This window comes from Aquarana catesbeiana, linkage group LG05 (genome assembly GCF_042186555.1).
Source record: "Aquarana catesbeiana isolate 2022-GZ linkage group LG05, ASM4218655v1, whole genome shotgun sequence".
NCBI lineage: Eukaryota > Metazoa > Chordata > Amphibia > Anura > Ranidae > Aquarana > Aquarana catesbeiana.
The window spans coordinates 514,541,142-514,555,472 of record NC_133328.1 but is presented as its reverse complement, the minus strand read 5'-3'; the positions used below and the strand labels follow the sequence as shown (position 1 = coordinate 514,555,472).

At 43.4% G+C, this 14,331-nt stretch overlaps 1 protein-coding gene across 1 annotated transcript; it reads right to left on the bottom strand.

Moving 5' to 3' along the window:
- Positions 1 to 2,712: 2,712 nt before the first annotated feature.
- On the bottom strand, positions 2,713 to 4,328 carry LOC141146015 (uncharacterized). Its single transcript, XM_073632790.1, has 3 exons — positions 4,058 to 4,328; positions 3,366 to 3,522; positions 2,713 to 3,286 (listed from the first exon to the last, which is right to left on the bottom strand). The coding sequence occupies exons 1-3, from the start codon at positions 4,093 to 4,095 to the stop codon at positions 2,747 to 2,749; spliced, it is 735 nt and encodes a 244-aa protein (XP_073488891.1). The 5' UTR covers positions 4,096 to 4,328; the 3' UTR covers positions 2,713 to 2,746.
- Between the last annotated feature and the right edge of the window lie 10,003 nt (positions 4,329 to 14,331).

Below are 14,331 nucleotides of genomic sequence, written 5' to 3'. Positions count from 1 at the left end.
CCACTCTTTGTCATAAATTCCTGCAACTGCTTCAGAGTTGCTGTAGGACTCTTGGTAGCTTCTCTGACCAGTTTCCTCCTGGCTCTTTCATCCAGTTTGGAGCAATGCCCTGATCCAGGGAGGGTCTATTTTGTACCAAATACCTTCCACTTCTTAATAATAGACTTCACTGCACTTCTAGACATTGATAAAACCTTTGAAATATATACATCTACTGACTTGTGCCTGTCTACAACTCTATTCCGGAGATCTTTTGACAGTACCTTGCCACCCATAGATTGTTTGCTTCAGTTGCACTACCAGGGACTGAAATGCTCCAGGAAAGCTCTTTTCATGCTGAACTAATCAAAATGACCACAGCTGATCACAGTTAATTGTCAAATGGCGTTATGTGCCATTGACAAGGTGATTAGCTACACCTGGTTGTGTTTACAAGTCATTTTTTCCAACTCAGTGATTCTGTTTTTGAATAAAAAAAACAAAAAACAATTCTGACATGTTGGGCCCCTTTCACACGTGCGGACCGTTCATTAGTTCAGTTCAGTCACGTATTTTGTTGTCAGTAAACATCAGTTTTCATCCATTTTCACTTCCGTTTTCCTTCCGTTGTCATCCGTTTTCCATCCGTTTTCCTTCCGTTGTCGTCCGTTGTCATCCGTTTTTCATCCGTTGTTATCCGTTTTCCATCCGTTGTCATCCGTTTTTCATCCGTTGTCATCCGTTTTCCTTCCGTTATCATCCTTTTTGCATCCAATTTATACCCGTTTATGTCCGTTTTTCATCCGTTTATGTCCGTTTTCCATCCGTTTATGTCCGTTTTTTTTTTTTTTTGTTCAGAACTGTCTTTTATCATTTTTTCATGAATTATGGGAATTTTCCCATGATTCTTTGTATTCCCCAGCGTGCATTGTGCTTCCCATGCTGCTTTGTGGTTTCAGCTTGCTTTGTGTTTCCTGATTCCTTGCTGTAGTGTACGTGCTTATTTACAGCAATGGATTTTGTCAGATTTTTGGAGCATGTGACATTATTTGTCATGCTATCTTATTGGAGGAGAAAGAAAAGCATGACCAGGAAGATTTCTGCAAGACGCAGGTACTGGACACATCCCATGCTGCTCAAGAGGCCCACTGAAGGGTTTTTTGCTCTGAAGTATGCAGACATGCAACGTTTCCCACAAAAAATTTTTAATTTTACGCGAATGTCTGTACCAACGTTTGATTTTTTATTAGAAAAGTTGCATCCCCGTTTGGAAAGGATGAACACGGATATGAGATGTTGTGTGCCACCAGAGGAGCGACTTCTACTTACCCTGAGGTAAGCCAACCAGCCTTTCTGCTTGATTATGTCCAGCATAATGTAGGATTCCTTTCATCATTTGTTCTACTCTTCCTAGGTTTCTGGCATCTGGACTATCCTATACGTCCCTAAACCACTACTTTTTGGTGGGAACCTCTACAATTTCTGGAATTGTGCACAACACCTGTCAAGCAATATGGGAGGAGCTTCGGTGTACTGCAATGCCTGTTCCAGATACATCCACGTGGCAGGAAATAGCAAATGGGTTTTGGAAGAAGACCCAATTCCCTAATTGTGTTGGAGCCCTGGATGGGAAACACATCCGAATTCAGATGCCACCTGGATCTGGCTCACAATATTTTAACTATAAGAAATACTTCTCCCTTGTGCTTATGGCAATCTGTGACAGTAATTATAAGTTTGTAGCTGTAGATATTGGGGCGTATGGACGTACTGCAGACTCAAGAGTGTTTACAGCATCATCAATGGGGAGAAGACTACTTGAGGGCCACTTTCATTTGCCATCAGACAAACCTCTTCCAGGAACTGTAGGGCCAGATATGCCACATGTGCTTGTAGCTGATGAGGCATTTGCACTTTCTAGGCATCTCCTACGGCCTTATGCCAGGCACAATCTAACTGCCCCCAAAAAATTTTTTAACTATCGGTTGAGTCGTGCAAGGCGCCTTATTGAATGCACCTTTGGCATTTTGGCAAGCAAGTGGCGCATATTCCATACAACAATTCAACTGAGCCTGGAGAATGCCCAACTAGCTATACAAGCATGTTGTGTCCTCCATAACATTATACGTGAGAAAGAAGGAATTACTGTTGAGGAAGAGGACGAGATCGATTTACCTTCTGTACGGTTTGCTGGACTGCGACCCAACAATTCAGTCGTTACCATGCGTGATACGTTTGCAAACTATTTCATGTCCCCAGAGGGAGAGGTTCCGTGGCAGTATCAACATGTGTAAAAACATTCACCAGGCACTTTATAAGGTATAATTTGCTAGTACCATGTTTGACCCTCTTTTTGTACTCTGCATTGTATTTGTTTTCCCATAGAAAATGTAAATTCAATAGTTTGACGAAATATAAATTTTCACGTTAGCAGTATAGCAGTCTTGTGACCTCTATCAGTGTATGTTTATAAAGCTTGTTGTTTTCAGTCTCCTAGTGCCAACATCGATCATCACTCACCCTAGGACCATCACATTCATTTGTATCAGTTGTTTTTGGTTTATATAGAGTACAATAATAAAATTACATTTTACATGCAGTCAATTATTTTTATTAATAATCAAAAATGACCACACAAAATATCTAAAAAATTATTGAAAATGTACAGACATAATATTTGTACAAATATAAACACAAACATAACATTCAGTGTTTCATTACAAACACGGTGGCCAACTACAACGGGGCAACTTAAAATGGGGATTTTTTAAAGGTCCTGATAATAAGGACTGTGGGAAGTGGAATAGGGAGTGGATGACTGGGAGGAATGGCTGTATGAAGTACCCTGTGAACTGGAGGACTCATAGGTGGGTGCCACTTGCGGTGGGGGTACAACATTTTGGCCAGTGTGGGCTGGTGCACGTTGGTGATGGGGGTTAATGCCTGGATGATATGGATGAAATGAATGTTGTGGAGCTTGCTCACCATGGTATGGACGTTGGTGATGGGTAATGACTGGTGGCATGGGTTCTCCAGACATTGCAGCCCTTATGCACACACCTGTAAAATTAAAGATGGACATTTGCACATCCATTTTACGCTCATTTGGAACTCTTACTAAATGGTGGTACAAATTCCGAGCAAAACTTGCATCCTGGTTATTGGGGTCTGAAAATGGGTCGGTGGTATCAGCCCTTCTTGTTGCCCTCATCTCCTCCATAAAACCTAACATGGCTGCATCCATGTCACGTTTGGGATGTCCGTGACGTTTCCTGGCCCTCGGTGTGGTAGCTCCAACAGAACGAATCTGAGGGGTGGAAAATTTTTATTAGCACATTTTATTTTGTCAGCATTTAAAAAAGGGGCATTTTATATAGGATACTTACAGGCACACGTTGTCTATCAAGCGTGGCTGTTGCTGTAGATTGGGAGGACGGGTTTTCTTCGGGACCTTGCTCGGTAACTCCCACGTCTTCCTCTTGCGCAGGCTGGGTATCCACTGCATCCCCCTCCTCTTCAGTTTCTGAAATGTTGCTGGTGGTACTGTAAAATATTTGTACATAGATGGATTACAGCTCAGTACAGTATAGTTATTACAATACATAGATCCATGTGTGTCATTACTGTTAAATAGGTTTTAAACCTTACAGACCACTTTTACCTACAGGTAGGTGCAAGAAATATCTCCTAAACCTACACAGTTATTAGGAGATTTTTGCTGAAAACACGTAGACAACGGCGCCTGACTAGGCGTGCCATTTCTGAAAGCAATCGTGCCGTGACTGGTGGCTCCCGCACGCATGACGTAAACGCGGCTATGGCCAGTCACAGCACCAGAGCCGTGATACCCGGAAGTCACTCCAGGAGTGATGGCGGCGACGTGGAGGGGAACGAGGGCCAATACGCGGGCTTCGATCTCGGGCAAGAAATTCATAATGAGCTAGTATGCTATGCATACTAGCTCATTATGCCTGCAGTTTTTTTTTTTTTTTCATGGTTTTCTTCCTCTTTGGAATATATGATTATTTCAACTAGGCCAAATAATTTAATATAGGGGAGAAAGAATGTATTTACTTACCTTCTTAAGTCCATCACACATCTTAAGAAGTCCAGCATCTCAAAGAAGGGGCTTCTCTTTTTACTGGACGATCCTGCTCCGCTCCGACTGTCTTTTGCTTCCTCTTTTAGTTCCCGCCTATAGCGGTCTCTAAGGGATCTCCACCTTGTGATTATTTTTTCACCTGCATAGGAACAGTAGACACAATGAACTTATAGAACTACAACATGACAATTTTGTATACTATTTAAAACCCATATGTGGAATACAGTGGTTTTTAACTATTTTTGTCAGTTTTACATATAGTTAAGCCTATAAAATGGCTTCACTAGAAGTACTGTAATTATCTCTGCGCCGTTTAGGATATATTTGCTGTACACTGGGGGATGACAACATGGCCAGGTGACATGGCAGGTGACGTTTGCATGTGACATGGCCAGGTGACATGCAAGGTGACTTTGCAGGTGACATTTGCAGGTGGTGTGGCAGGTGACATGCAAGGTGACTTTGCAGGTGACGTGGCCAGGTGACATGGCCAGGTGATGTGGCCAGGTGATGTGGCTGGTGACGTGGCCACGTGACGTGGCAGGAGACGTGGCCAGGTGACGTGGCCAGTTGATGTGGCTGGTGACGTGGCAGGAGACGTGGCCAAGTGACGTGGCCAGGTGATGTGGCTGGTGACGTGGCCACGTGACGTGGCAGGAGACGTGGCCAGGTGATGTGGCCAGTTGATGTGGCTGGTGACGTGGCCACGTGACATGGTAGGAGACGTGGCCAGGTGACGTGGAGACGTGGCCAGGTGACGTGGCAGGAGAAGTGGCCAGGTGACGTGGCCAGGTGACGTGGCAGGAGACGTGGCAGGAGAAGTGGCCACGTGACGTGGCCAGGTGACGTGGCAGGAGACGTGGCAGGAGAAGTGGCCACGTGACGTGGCAGGAGACGTGGCCAGGTGACGTGGCCAGGTGACGTGGCAGGTGAGGTGGCCAGGTCACATGTCAGGTGATCGGGCCAGGTCACGTGGCAAGGTGATGTGGCAGGTGGACAATCCACAACTTTTGGCAGGTGATGTGGCAAGTGACACACTAAATACAAATATACACGCTAAACGAGGCTCAACGCGGCATGCAAATGCAGCAAAATGGGCGTTTCTAAACGCCGGTTTCAAGCTTCGTTCAGAAGAGTTTGCACCAGCGAAACGTCTACATGGGGCCTAATGTAGGAGAAGAGTGCTGGAATTTACATGGTGAGTAGGACTACAATTATCAGGATGCCGACATATGGGTGTACTATAAGTTTAAAAATGCTTACCACGTATCCGACGGTGTCTATTGCTCAGTGACAACCAGTTTGGAGTGACCTCCTCGAATACTTCTTCCCACTGCATGCTTGTGCAGTTTCTGTCGCTGTATTGTGCAGTCCTCTTGTCCCATAATGCTGGCCTGGCATGCACAAGCTGGATGAGCTGCTCATGGGATACATCTTTTGCCATTTTTTGCTGTTCTTCTCTCTCCAGCATGTGCTTGTGCATGTGACTTTTACTACTGACCACTACCTGGGTCAGAGGTTAAAATGTATGCATATTGAATAAATTACATATTTTGATGAAAAACGGATGTCAGCGGATCGGATGTTAACGGATCGTCCGCAAACATCCGTTTTTCATCAGTTCCGTTTTTTTTACGGAATAAAAATAGGGTTTTCTTCCGTTCAAAAAAACGGAGCTGAACAGAGACGGATGTTAACGGACGTTAGCGGATCATGATCCGCTAACGTCCGCTATCCCATAGAGTTGCATTGAGGTCCGTTTTAATCCGTAAACGGACGTATGAAAAAACGGACGAACAGTCCGCACGTGTGAAAGGGGCCTTGGTGTTATATCTTCCACTTGGATGTTATAAGTTGGGCTGAGTAAATACAACTGGATGAAACAAAAACAGTGTGTCTTCATTTCAGGCTGCAAACCAACAAAATGTGATTATTTTAAAGGGGTGATTCCATTCTATACCCACTGTAATTTTTAAAAATAAAATATGTTTTTATGTTTTTTGTCCATCTATGTATATTGTGCATGCCTGCATATTCCTCTTAGTTTCCTTAATATTAGAAGGCAGCCAGTAGGTAGCCCAAGGATATCATCTATCACAGCTGCTTGTGGATGCCACCAGAGAAATGATTCATGCTTTGCCTCATGGCATGAACAACTCTATGTTTAGGCATGAAAAAGTATGTCATAATGAAAACTGGTGAAAACGTGATATATCTTAAATGGTAAACTCCACACTTTCAAATAAAATATCCACCTTACCTTGTGAACTAAAATTGATGTTCCCTTTTCTCCCTTGTAACATACACCTCCTTCAATACGAGTCTGGGTTTGTGGAAAATCGACACAGAGCCAAAATTACAGTAGTAACTTTCAATCTCCTGTTCCATGACCTTAACACATTTATTTTTTATGGTAACCTCCAAGGATAAAACAGAATTTACATTTGGAATAATGATGCCAGCCAGGAAATAATAGCTGTCTTGCCACATAAACTACATCTGCCCATATTTGTTTTTGTTCCAAATTTTATTAAGACTTTTAAGCACAAAATGCTTATATATTTGTACTGCTGTTTCAGGAAGCTCTTGGGGGAATATATTTATATTGCACATAGACCAGTGGTGGCTGGTGCTCAATATTTTGGGGGGGGGGGTGGCAAACAAAGCTGTCCCCCTCACTCACCACAGCTGCTGCAAATCCCCCCCTCGCCCGCGAGAGACGGACGGGAAGGAAGCAGCGATCAGAGGCCTTACCTTAAAAACTTGCCAGAAGAGCCAGGGCTTCTCCTCCCGGCTGAACAGGAAGTGGGTCCTGAGACCCGATTAGCTGGGAGTCCTAAGGCTCCCTGGCCAATCGGGTCTCAGCACCTGCTTCTTGACTGGCCGGGAGGAGAATCAGGAAGACAATAGTGAATATTAATTCACTATTGTCATACAACTGGCTGGGCTCAGGGCGCAGTGCTCTGCGCCCCGAGCTCACCATTTTTTGAGGCCAATTAGAGCCTCAGGCTCTAATTATGTGCTTCAGAAAAAAAACCCCATTGAAATCCATGTGTCCGGCACCCTGCATGTAGATTATGGGCCTGGCTCATGGATTACGAGGGCGGCGCCCCTTATGTACGGGCCGCCACTGACATAAACTGTTTGTGGAAAACAATCACTTACAATCTCACAAAAATCCATAAATACTAAGAGACTCGTCACCATTCTAGTAATCCCCAGTCTGAGGTTAGAGAATAAACATATTCTTGTTAAAGCATATCTAAGCCTAAAAACAAAAATCTACTATATTGCAGCTTAGCAGACCTTACATATAGTAGCTACATTTGTTTTTGTCTTGTGGGCTTTATTTTTATGTGGTAATCCTACAAATAACACACTTTCTGTCCCTAGGTGGCTGTGTTCACTCCTCCATTGTTGTCACCAGGCTAGGGTTTAAACAAATAGGGTTTAAACACTTATGTCTTTGTGCATCTTCATAACATGTGGGATGTGCCGATTATTAGTATACAGAGGGAAGATAACACCTCCGGTTCAGCTCACAGGAAGTGACAAGGACACTGCATTTCTGGCTAGGTCAACAGGTATTTCCTGTACTTGCTGAAAGTGCTCTTAGGCTGAAAAAAGAAAACTAATGCAGCCAGCACATCTATGGACTGGTAAGCTGCAATATAATAAATGTTTGTTCTTGGGTTTAGATATACTTTAAAGTGTATGTTTTTGCATTGCCACAACAGTAAAAGTAGCCATGTAACTACAATCTCTTATGCTAAGCCTGCATGTCATCCCTGTCAATATAATACAGCTTTTGTGATCTGTTAGGTCTCTTTCACATAGGTGGCTGGGGAGCGGTAAATACAGGCAGCTGAGCTGAGTTTTAATGTCCCCGGTAACCTATCGAGGTTACATAACAGCGAGGGGAAGTTGTTGGAATGCAGTGGCTTAGCATTGTGGCCGTTGCAAATGTAAGTTCTTGGCGTCGGCTGCACGCAAATATGAGGCCTTTCGGTGGGTGAGCCTTGGTGCCGAGTGGCCGCAAATTTGCGTGCATTAGTGCAAATACGGCTGTGCCGAAAGCCGAGAGACAATTACCAGCGGCTAACAGAAAGCTCCCGATCGCTGCTTGTGGCAGCCAATCACAGCGGTCACATGATCATAAACCCCGCCCTGCCTCCTGGCATCCTAAACCCCTTAAAGGGATGGAAGGCGCTGGCTTCAAGGGGTTAGCTTGACATCTTGCAGCTGCCCATTAAAGCCGCAACCTCATACCAACCACTTGGCTCTCAGTTTCAGTGGATTAGTCCCAATAGAAACTGCTGTTCAGCAGAAAAAAAGGAGGTGGCAGGATCACCTCCTGAATGCCTAACAGCTTTGGCTAGTGTTAACCTAGCCTAAAGCCAGTTACACACTCATTTTTCTTTCATTCAACCCCCCAGGTTGAATGAAAAAAAACTGTTAGCTCCGGTCAGAGCTCCTGTACTAACCATGCAAGGTTAGTTCAGCGATCTCCCCCGCTGAGCTGTTGTGTTCTGACAGGGGGATGCCCCCCCCCACCAGGACACTCTGATCAGCGCTCTCTGCTAATTGGGAGTTGGTCGGATGCTGGTTTTCCAGCATGCTCGTCTGACAAGCGGACAGACCCACATACACATGGACCGAATGTCGGTCGTTTTTTTTTTTAACCGCTCGCTGTATCCCGACATTCGGCACGTGTGTACCCGGCTTTAGTGAGTAAGTACAGATCCTAAGATCTTCCCTGCTCTATCTCTCCCATGTCACAGTTGTTTCTGACAATTCTCTATGTAGTTTTACCCTGCTCGCTGTCTCCCCTACATTATTACTAAGTTTTGAACAAAACGAGTGAACGAATTTGTGTGAGTAAGAAGTTTGCAAGGAAGTGTCGATTTGCTTCCCTGTGAATTCAATTCACTGAAAAAATGAGTGGACTTTCAGGCCAAGTGCACTTATTTTTTTGTCCCCCCCCCCACACTAATTCCTAACCCTCCTCAAATGCATACTTGCCAATATCCCACAGCCTCCTGTGTCTGTTAACATCCAGCACCACAAGTCCTCTCGCTGTCCTTGTCTGCGCATTACAGCCCCATAGAGATCTGTGGGGCTCATCTCCCTATGTCTCCTGGGTGGAGATGCAAGAAGTGAATTCATTCTTTAAGTAAACTAGTACAGCTATCTACAAGACTATTTAACAGTTCTCAACAAAGTTCATAATGGTCCCTCAGAAAGTAAGCCCTCATTAACCAATGGTCATTTACAGCATATGTAGAATCTATTAAGGAATGCTTGTCCTAAAAGGAAGCAATATATTTTATTATTAAGTGTTAAACTGATAAGGAAGTATAATACTCCCTTATTAGTACAGAAACATCAATTGGGTGGCAAAGGGAGCATGGGTTTCTTCTTTTAAGGGGCCACTGCAGATTGAAATAGTGCATTTGTAAGTAGATCTTTGGATCGCTTTTTTAGTTCCTGACTAATACTGCTGAGGGAATAAAAAATGCAAGCGAAAAATGCTATCCACACCACTAAATCACTAGCAAAGGGTATTTTGCATTACTTGTGAATGTGTGTTCTCATTATCTCTCACACACAGACAGAGAGGAAATTGCTGGAAATTGGACATCAGAGAATCATGTGACTTTAGGAAATAGATCCACCCTAAAGAACATATTAGGAGATTTCTGGAGTCTCTGTTTGCATTAAATTAGAGAAAACTCAGACCAAAGAAGACTGAGTGCTTTTTATGACTTTAGCTTATTTATAATATGCGCAATAGAAATTCACAAACTGATTTTATTTGTTGCCTGGAGGTGTAGCACAGAACTGCTTGGTATAAAAAGTTACTCTGAAAAGAGAGAACTTAAAGCCGAACTTAATGCAAATATAAAATACAAAAATAAATGCAACTCTCCTGGGGGGATGGTACAGGATGACCAGGACTCAGAGCAAGTGGATTGAATGATCCTGGATATCAGATCAAAGACAGCTAGTGACAGAAAATGAACTTCAGGAAAAAATTCTGGTTTGTAAATAAATATTGCAGAAAAATTGTTTTTTGTTATGGGTTATTAATTTTTCTTTGTATGTTTGGCTGGAGTTCTGCTTTAATACCTCTTTTTTTTCATTATTGTTTTTTTTAGACCACAAGAACGTATTGTTTTCCTATGTATGATATAAATAAAATGAGATAAATATTCATGGAAGCATAATTATATTGTAGAAAAGTTATATTTAAACTGGATACATTTAACAAAGAAGTGGCAAAATATAATTGGCACAATTACAGGTCTCACACAACATCACTACTTCCAGTGTCTCAGTCTTTCCTATCCTTGGCACTGCTATCATCTAAGTATATGGTGTGAAAGTCTGATATAAATACATTTACTGGGAAATATTCATAGTGTAACATAATGTAACTGTGCTGATTCGTTGTTGTCTCTGGCATGCATACTTATTATCCTAAAAAGGGGCCAGGTATTTATGGTTTGGAAAAATCTGTAAAGGGTTTGGAACTTGATGTACAAATAATTCAGGTAAAGGTATGCTGGAAAATTATTCTTACACAACTTTCTGAAAGTAAGTGTGGTATATCATTTTAAAACATTTTCCAGATACAGTTTGATGCTGAGATAGTGAATCCCAAACAATCATTAAGACCCCATACACACTATAAGATTTTCTGTTGATTTTTGTCTTTAGATTTATCAAAACCATGTAGTGCAAGGGTCTGCCTGACTGCATACAAACTGAAACTCTATAGCCGCGTACACACGATCAGAATTTCCGACCACAAATGTTCGATGTGAGCTTGTTGTCAGAAGTTCCGACCATGTGTAGGCTCCATCGGACATTTTGTGTCATTTCATTTCATTCCGACAACAGATGTTTGATGTTCTGAGGAGTCCATTTATTAGGGAGCACAATACGGTCCAGGACTCTAAGAGATCGGGAGCAGCAGCAGATGACATGTATGTCCTGAGGCTGTGGTCTTACAACAGCCTGCGTCTTTTGCCAGACCAGAGCGAACCCAGGCCATCACACTCTTGTCTTCCTTCCATGCTTTCTTCCAGGCTGTGGCTGTTGTGTTAGAGTTGTGGCAGGCGGTGGAGGAGGAGTATGGTCCAACTCCCATACGTGACTTTTTTTTGTGAGTTCGCCCATCACCCCCTTATTTAGGGCCTGATACATAACTTCCTCACAAATGAGGCGTTGGCCCACCTCCATTTCCTGCAATTTGCTGGCTGCCATGCAGACATAGGCCTCTTGAAGATTGGGGGTGGTTCTGAGGGCCGCAGTAGCCTGCCGAATCAAAGAAAGTGCTGACTCCTTCACGTTACTCCCCTTCCTGGGCCTTTTTGTTGGAAGGCGGAGGGGAGGAACCTGCAATTCGGTCAGGCTACTTGGCACGGCCACCTCCTGGCTGCTACTTTCCACAGTCACCTCCTGGCTGCCACTTTCCATGGCCACCTCCTGGCTGCCACTTTCCACGGCCTCCTCCTGGCTGAGACTTTCCACGCCCTCCTCCTGGCTGAGGCTTTCCACGCCCTCCTCCTGGCTGAGACTTTCCTGTGTATTAAAATGTGACATAGTTTTAGTTTTTTGGTCATCAATCACACACAGTTTAGAGCTCATGACTGTTGCAAATTGAATGTTAACAAATAGAAAAGGCTATCCTTCTGACCCCAGCATTTGTCATTCTTGTCCCAATAATTTTTGGCTACTACTGTCTATTGATATTTAAACCACTTTGTTAAATCAGAAATTAGTGATCAATATTAACATCTAGTTAACATCATTAAATTTTGACAAGAAATATGTTGAACAATGCTATACCTGGCTCAAGCTGGGCTCCTCCACATCTTCCTGGGTGGAAGGCCCAGGTTGGACTTCTGAAGCCTCATCTGAGGTGGAAGGAAGAGTGGAAGGAAGAGTGGAAGGAAGGCTTGAGAGCGATGGCCTGATTTCAGGCTGGTCTGACAAAAACTGCAGTCTGTCGTAGTACCACAGCCTGGGGACATAAAACGTCATCTGCTGCTGCTCCTGATCTCATGGAATCCTGGACCCTTTTGCGCTCCCTATTATATGTGCTACTCAGGCCACCAATTTTTGCACTTCAAATAGGGGATGGTTGCCATGGGAATCACCGGCTTCACCAATTCCAGCAATTGATCCAGCGCTGCCTTCTTCTTTATTTTATTATTATAAAAAGGGTGTTTCACCTGCCACAGACAGGGCAGCTCCCTGTATTTATCAATGAAGTTGGGAAAGGAAGTCATGATCGTTGAATCTATCCATTTTCTCTGCAAGACACAACACAAGACAAATCCTAATGTCAGGCTAAACTTTCCTAATCTTGTCCCAATATAGGCCTCAATCTATAAGCAGTATAGGCCACTGATGCCCCAAGTTAAAATTGTACCTTTGTTAGCACGATCGGCACTTACGCTACTCTGTCCTCCGCTCACAGATCATAGGTACGACGCACGCATGTTATGCTTTATACACACTGCGCATGCGTGAAACTGCGCCCGCCCCTGACCTTCTTTCTAGTATATTCCCCGCCCCTTCTCTTTTGGTGCAGTGGGAGAGCACATGGCAGAGACAGAGCAGGTGCATGCAGAGGAGAGCAGCAACGATGAGGAAAGCCCGGAGCCACAAACGTTCCGATCCAGGAGATTTAAGGCCTCAAATATGTCCTTTGGTGAGATGGTGGAGATGGTGGACATCTTGAAGAGGGCCAACTATGATGGGAAATATTGAACGTACAGCAAACCAAATGTGAGAAAGGCCAAAGTCATGAGTAAAGTTGTGAAAAGTCTGCAGAAGAATTTTGGGTTACGGTGATCCAAGGATCAACTAAGGAAACAAAGCTCAGACCTCAAATTGAGGGAGCAGGATCAGTACAGAAGAATCAAGAGAGTGCAGCAAAAAAGTATTTTGTTGTGTGTTCCTATTATTATTATTATTTCTTTAGTGCTGCTCCATGTCTTTTCTTTACTGTTGTACAATGGCGTTTAAAATGGCAAGTTTCAGGTTCATGGGCACAGTAATCGTTCATAGTAAACATCATTCGATCGCTCAGTAATAAGATGATTTTTGCAGGTGCAGGTTAACTGCATTTGTTCAGGCCTATTTGTATTAAAAGAAGTTTGTTGTCTAGATGGGTTTGTAACTAGAATGAAATGCAAACTTGATTCAGTGTAAGGAGAGGACACTCAGCAGCTGTTTACACATCTGGAAGCAGGAGCACTAGTGTGGGACACCAGAACACCCTTTTTAGGGTGTCCCACACAGGTACTCCAGTGGATATTAGGGATGTCTCTATGTGGGAAACTTTACCAAAAAAGGTAAGTATTCCAGCTTGAAGAAAGGGAAAAAATCATGTCTTCCGCTTGGAGCTCTGCCAAAACAGACAATTGTACGAAACTTCAAGCAATGTTTCATATTCCTATTTCTTGCCTCAAATATCTGTGTGCTAAGTATACCTTTTTTTTTATTCACATAGGGGAGAAAAGACTCGGGACATCAGAAGACACCAGGGACCCCCAACCTCCTAAAGAAGGGGAAGTCACCACACCACAACCTGAAGATGTGGAGGGAGGAGAGGTTCATGACGTGGTTGAAATAGTGACCACAACAGGTGAGTGTCTGAGACCACTGCTTCAGATAAAAGATGTATGCCTGCATATTTATAATACATGGTGTGTTTTTTTATTTTTAAGTGATGTGGATGTTGTGGAAGAAGAAACTCATTTCACAAGTGCAAGTGCACACGTCCTCATCGGGGAGATCATGGTGTGCAATCGTGATTTAGAAAAGATAGGGAAGGAAAGGGAAGGAAAACATCAATGATGTTCAACAAAAAATTAAGAACATCATAGATGTTTTAGGCAGAATCTAAAACACACAAAAATTGTACCGTTTTGTCGAGGACTTTTTTTATTTTAATTCAAGTTTAAAAGTATTTTAAAAGCCAAATTTTATAGATGCACAACATGTGCTATCTGCCATCATGGAATATCGTACGCGTTTTGGGGGGTGCAACCCCTTCCTTGCAACTCAAGTAGGTGAGAGGAAGGGGTTGCACCCCCGAAACACGTCCATTGATCCCCCATGATGGGAGCTAGTACATGTTGACATTAGGCATGGGATCAGGAGGGAAATCCACATTTTCACTCCCAATTTGTGTGCATCTTCAAAATTTGGCTTTTACAGGGGTGACATCACCC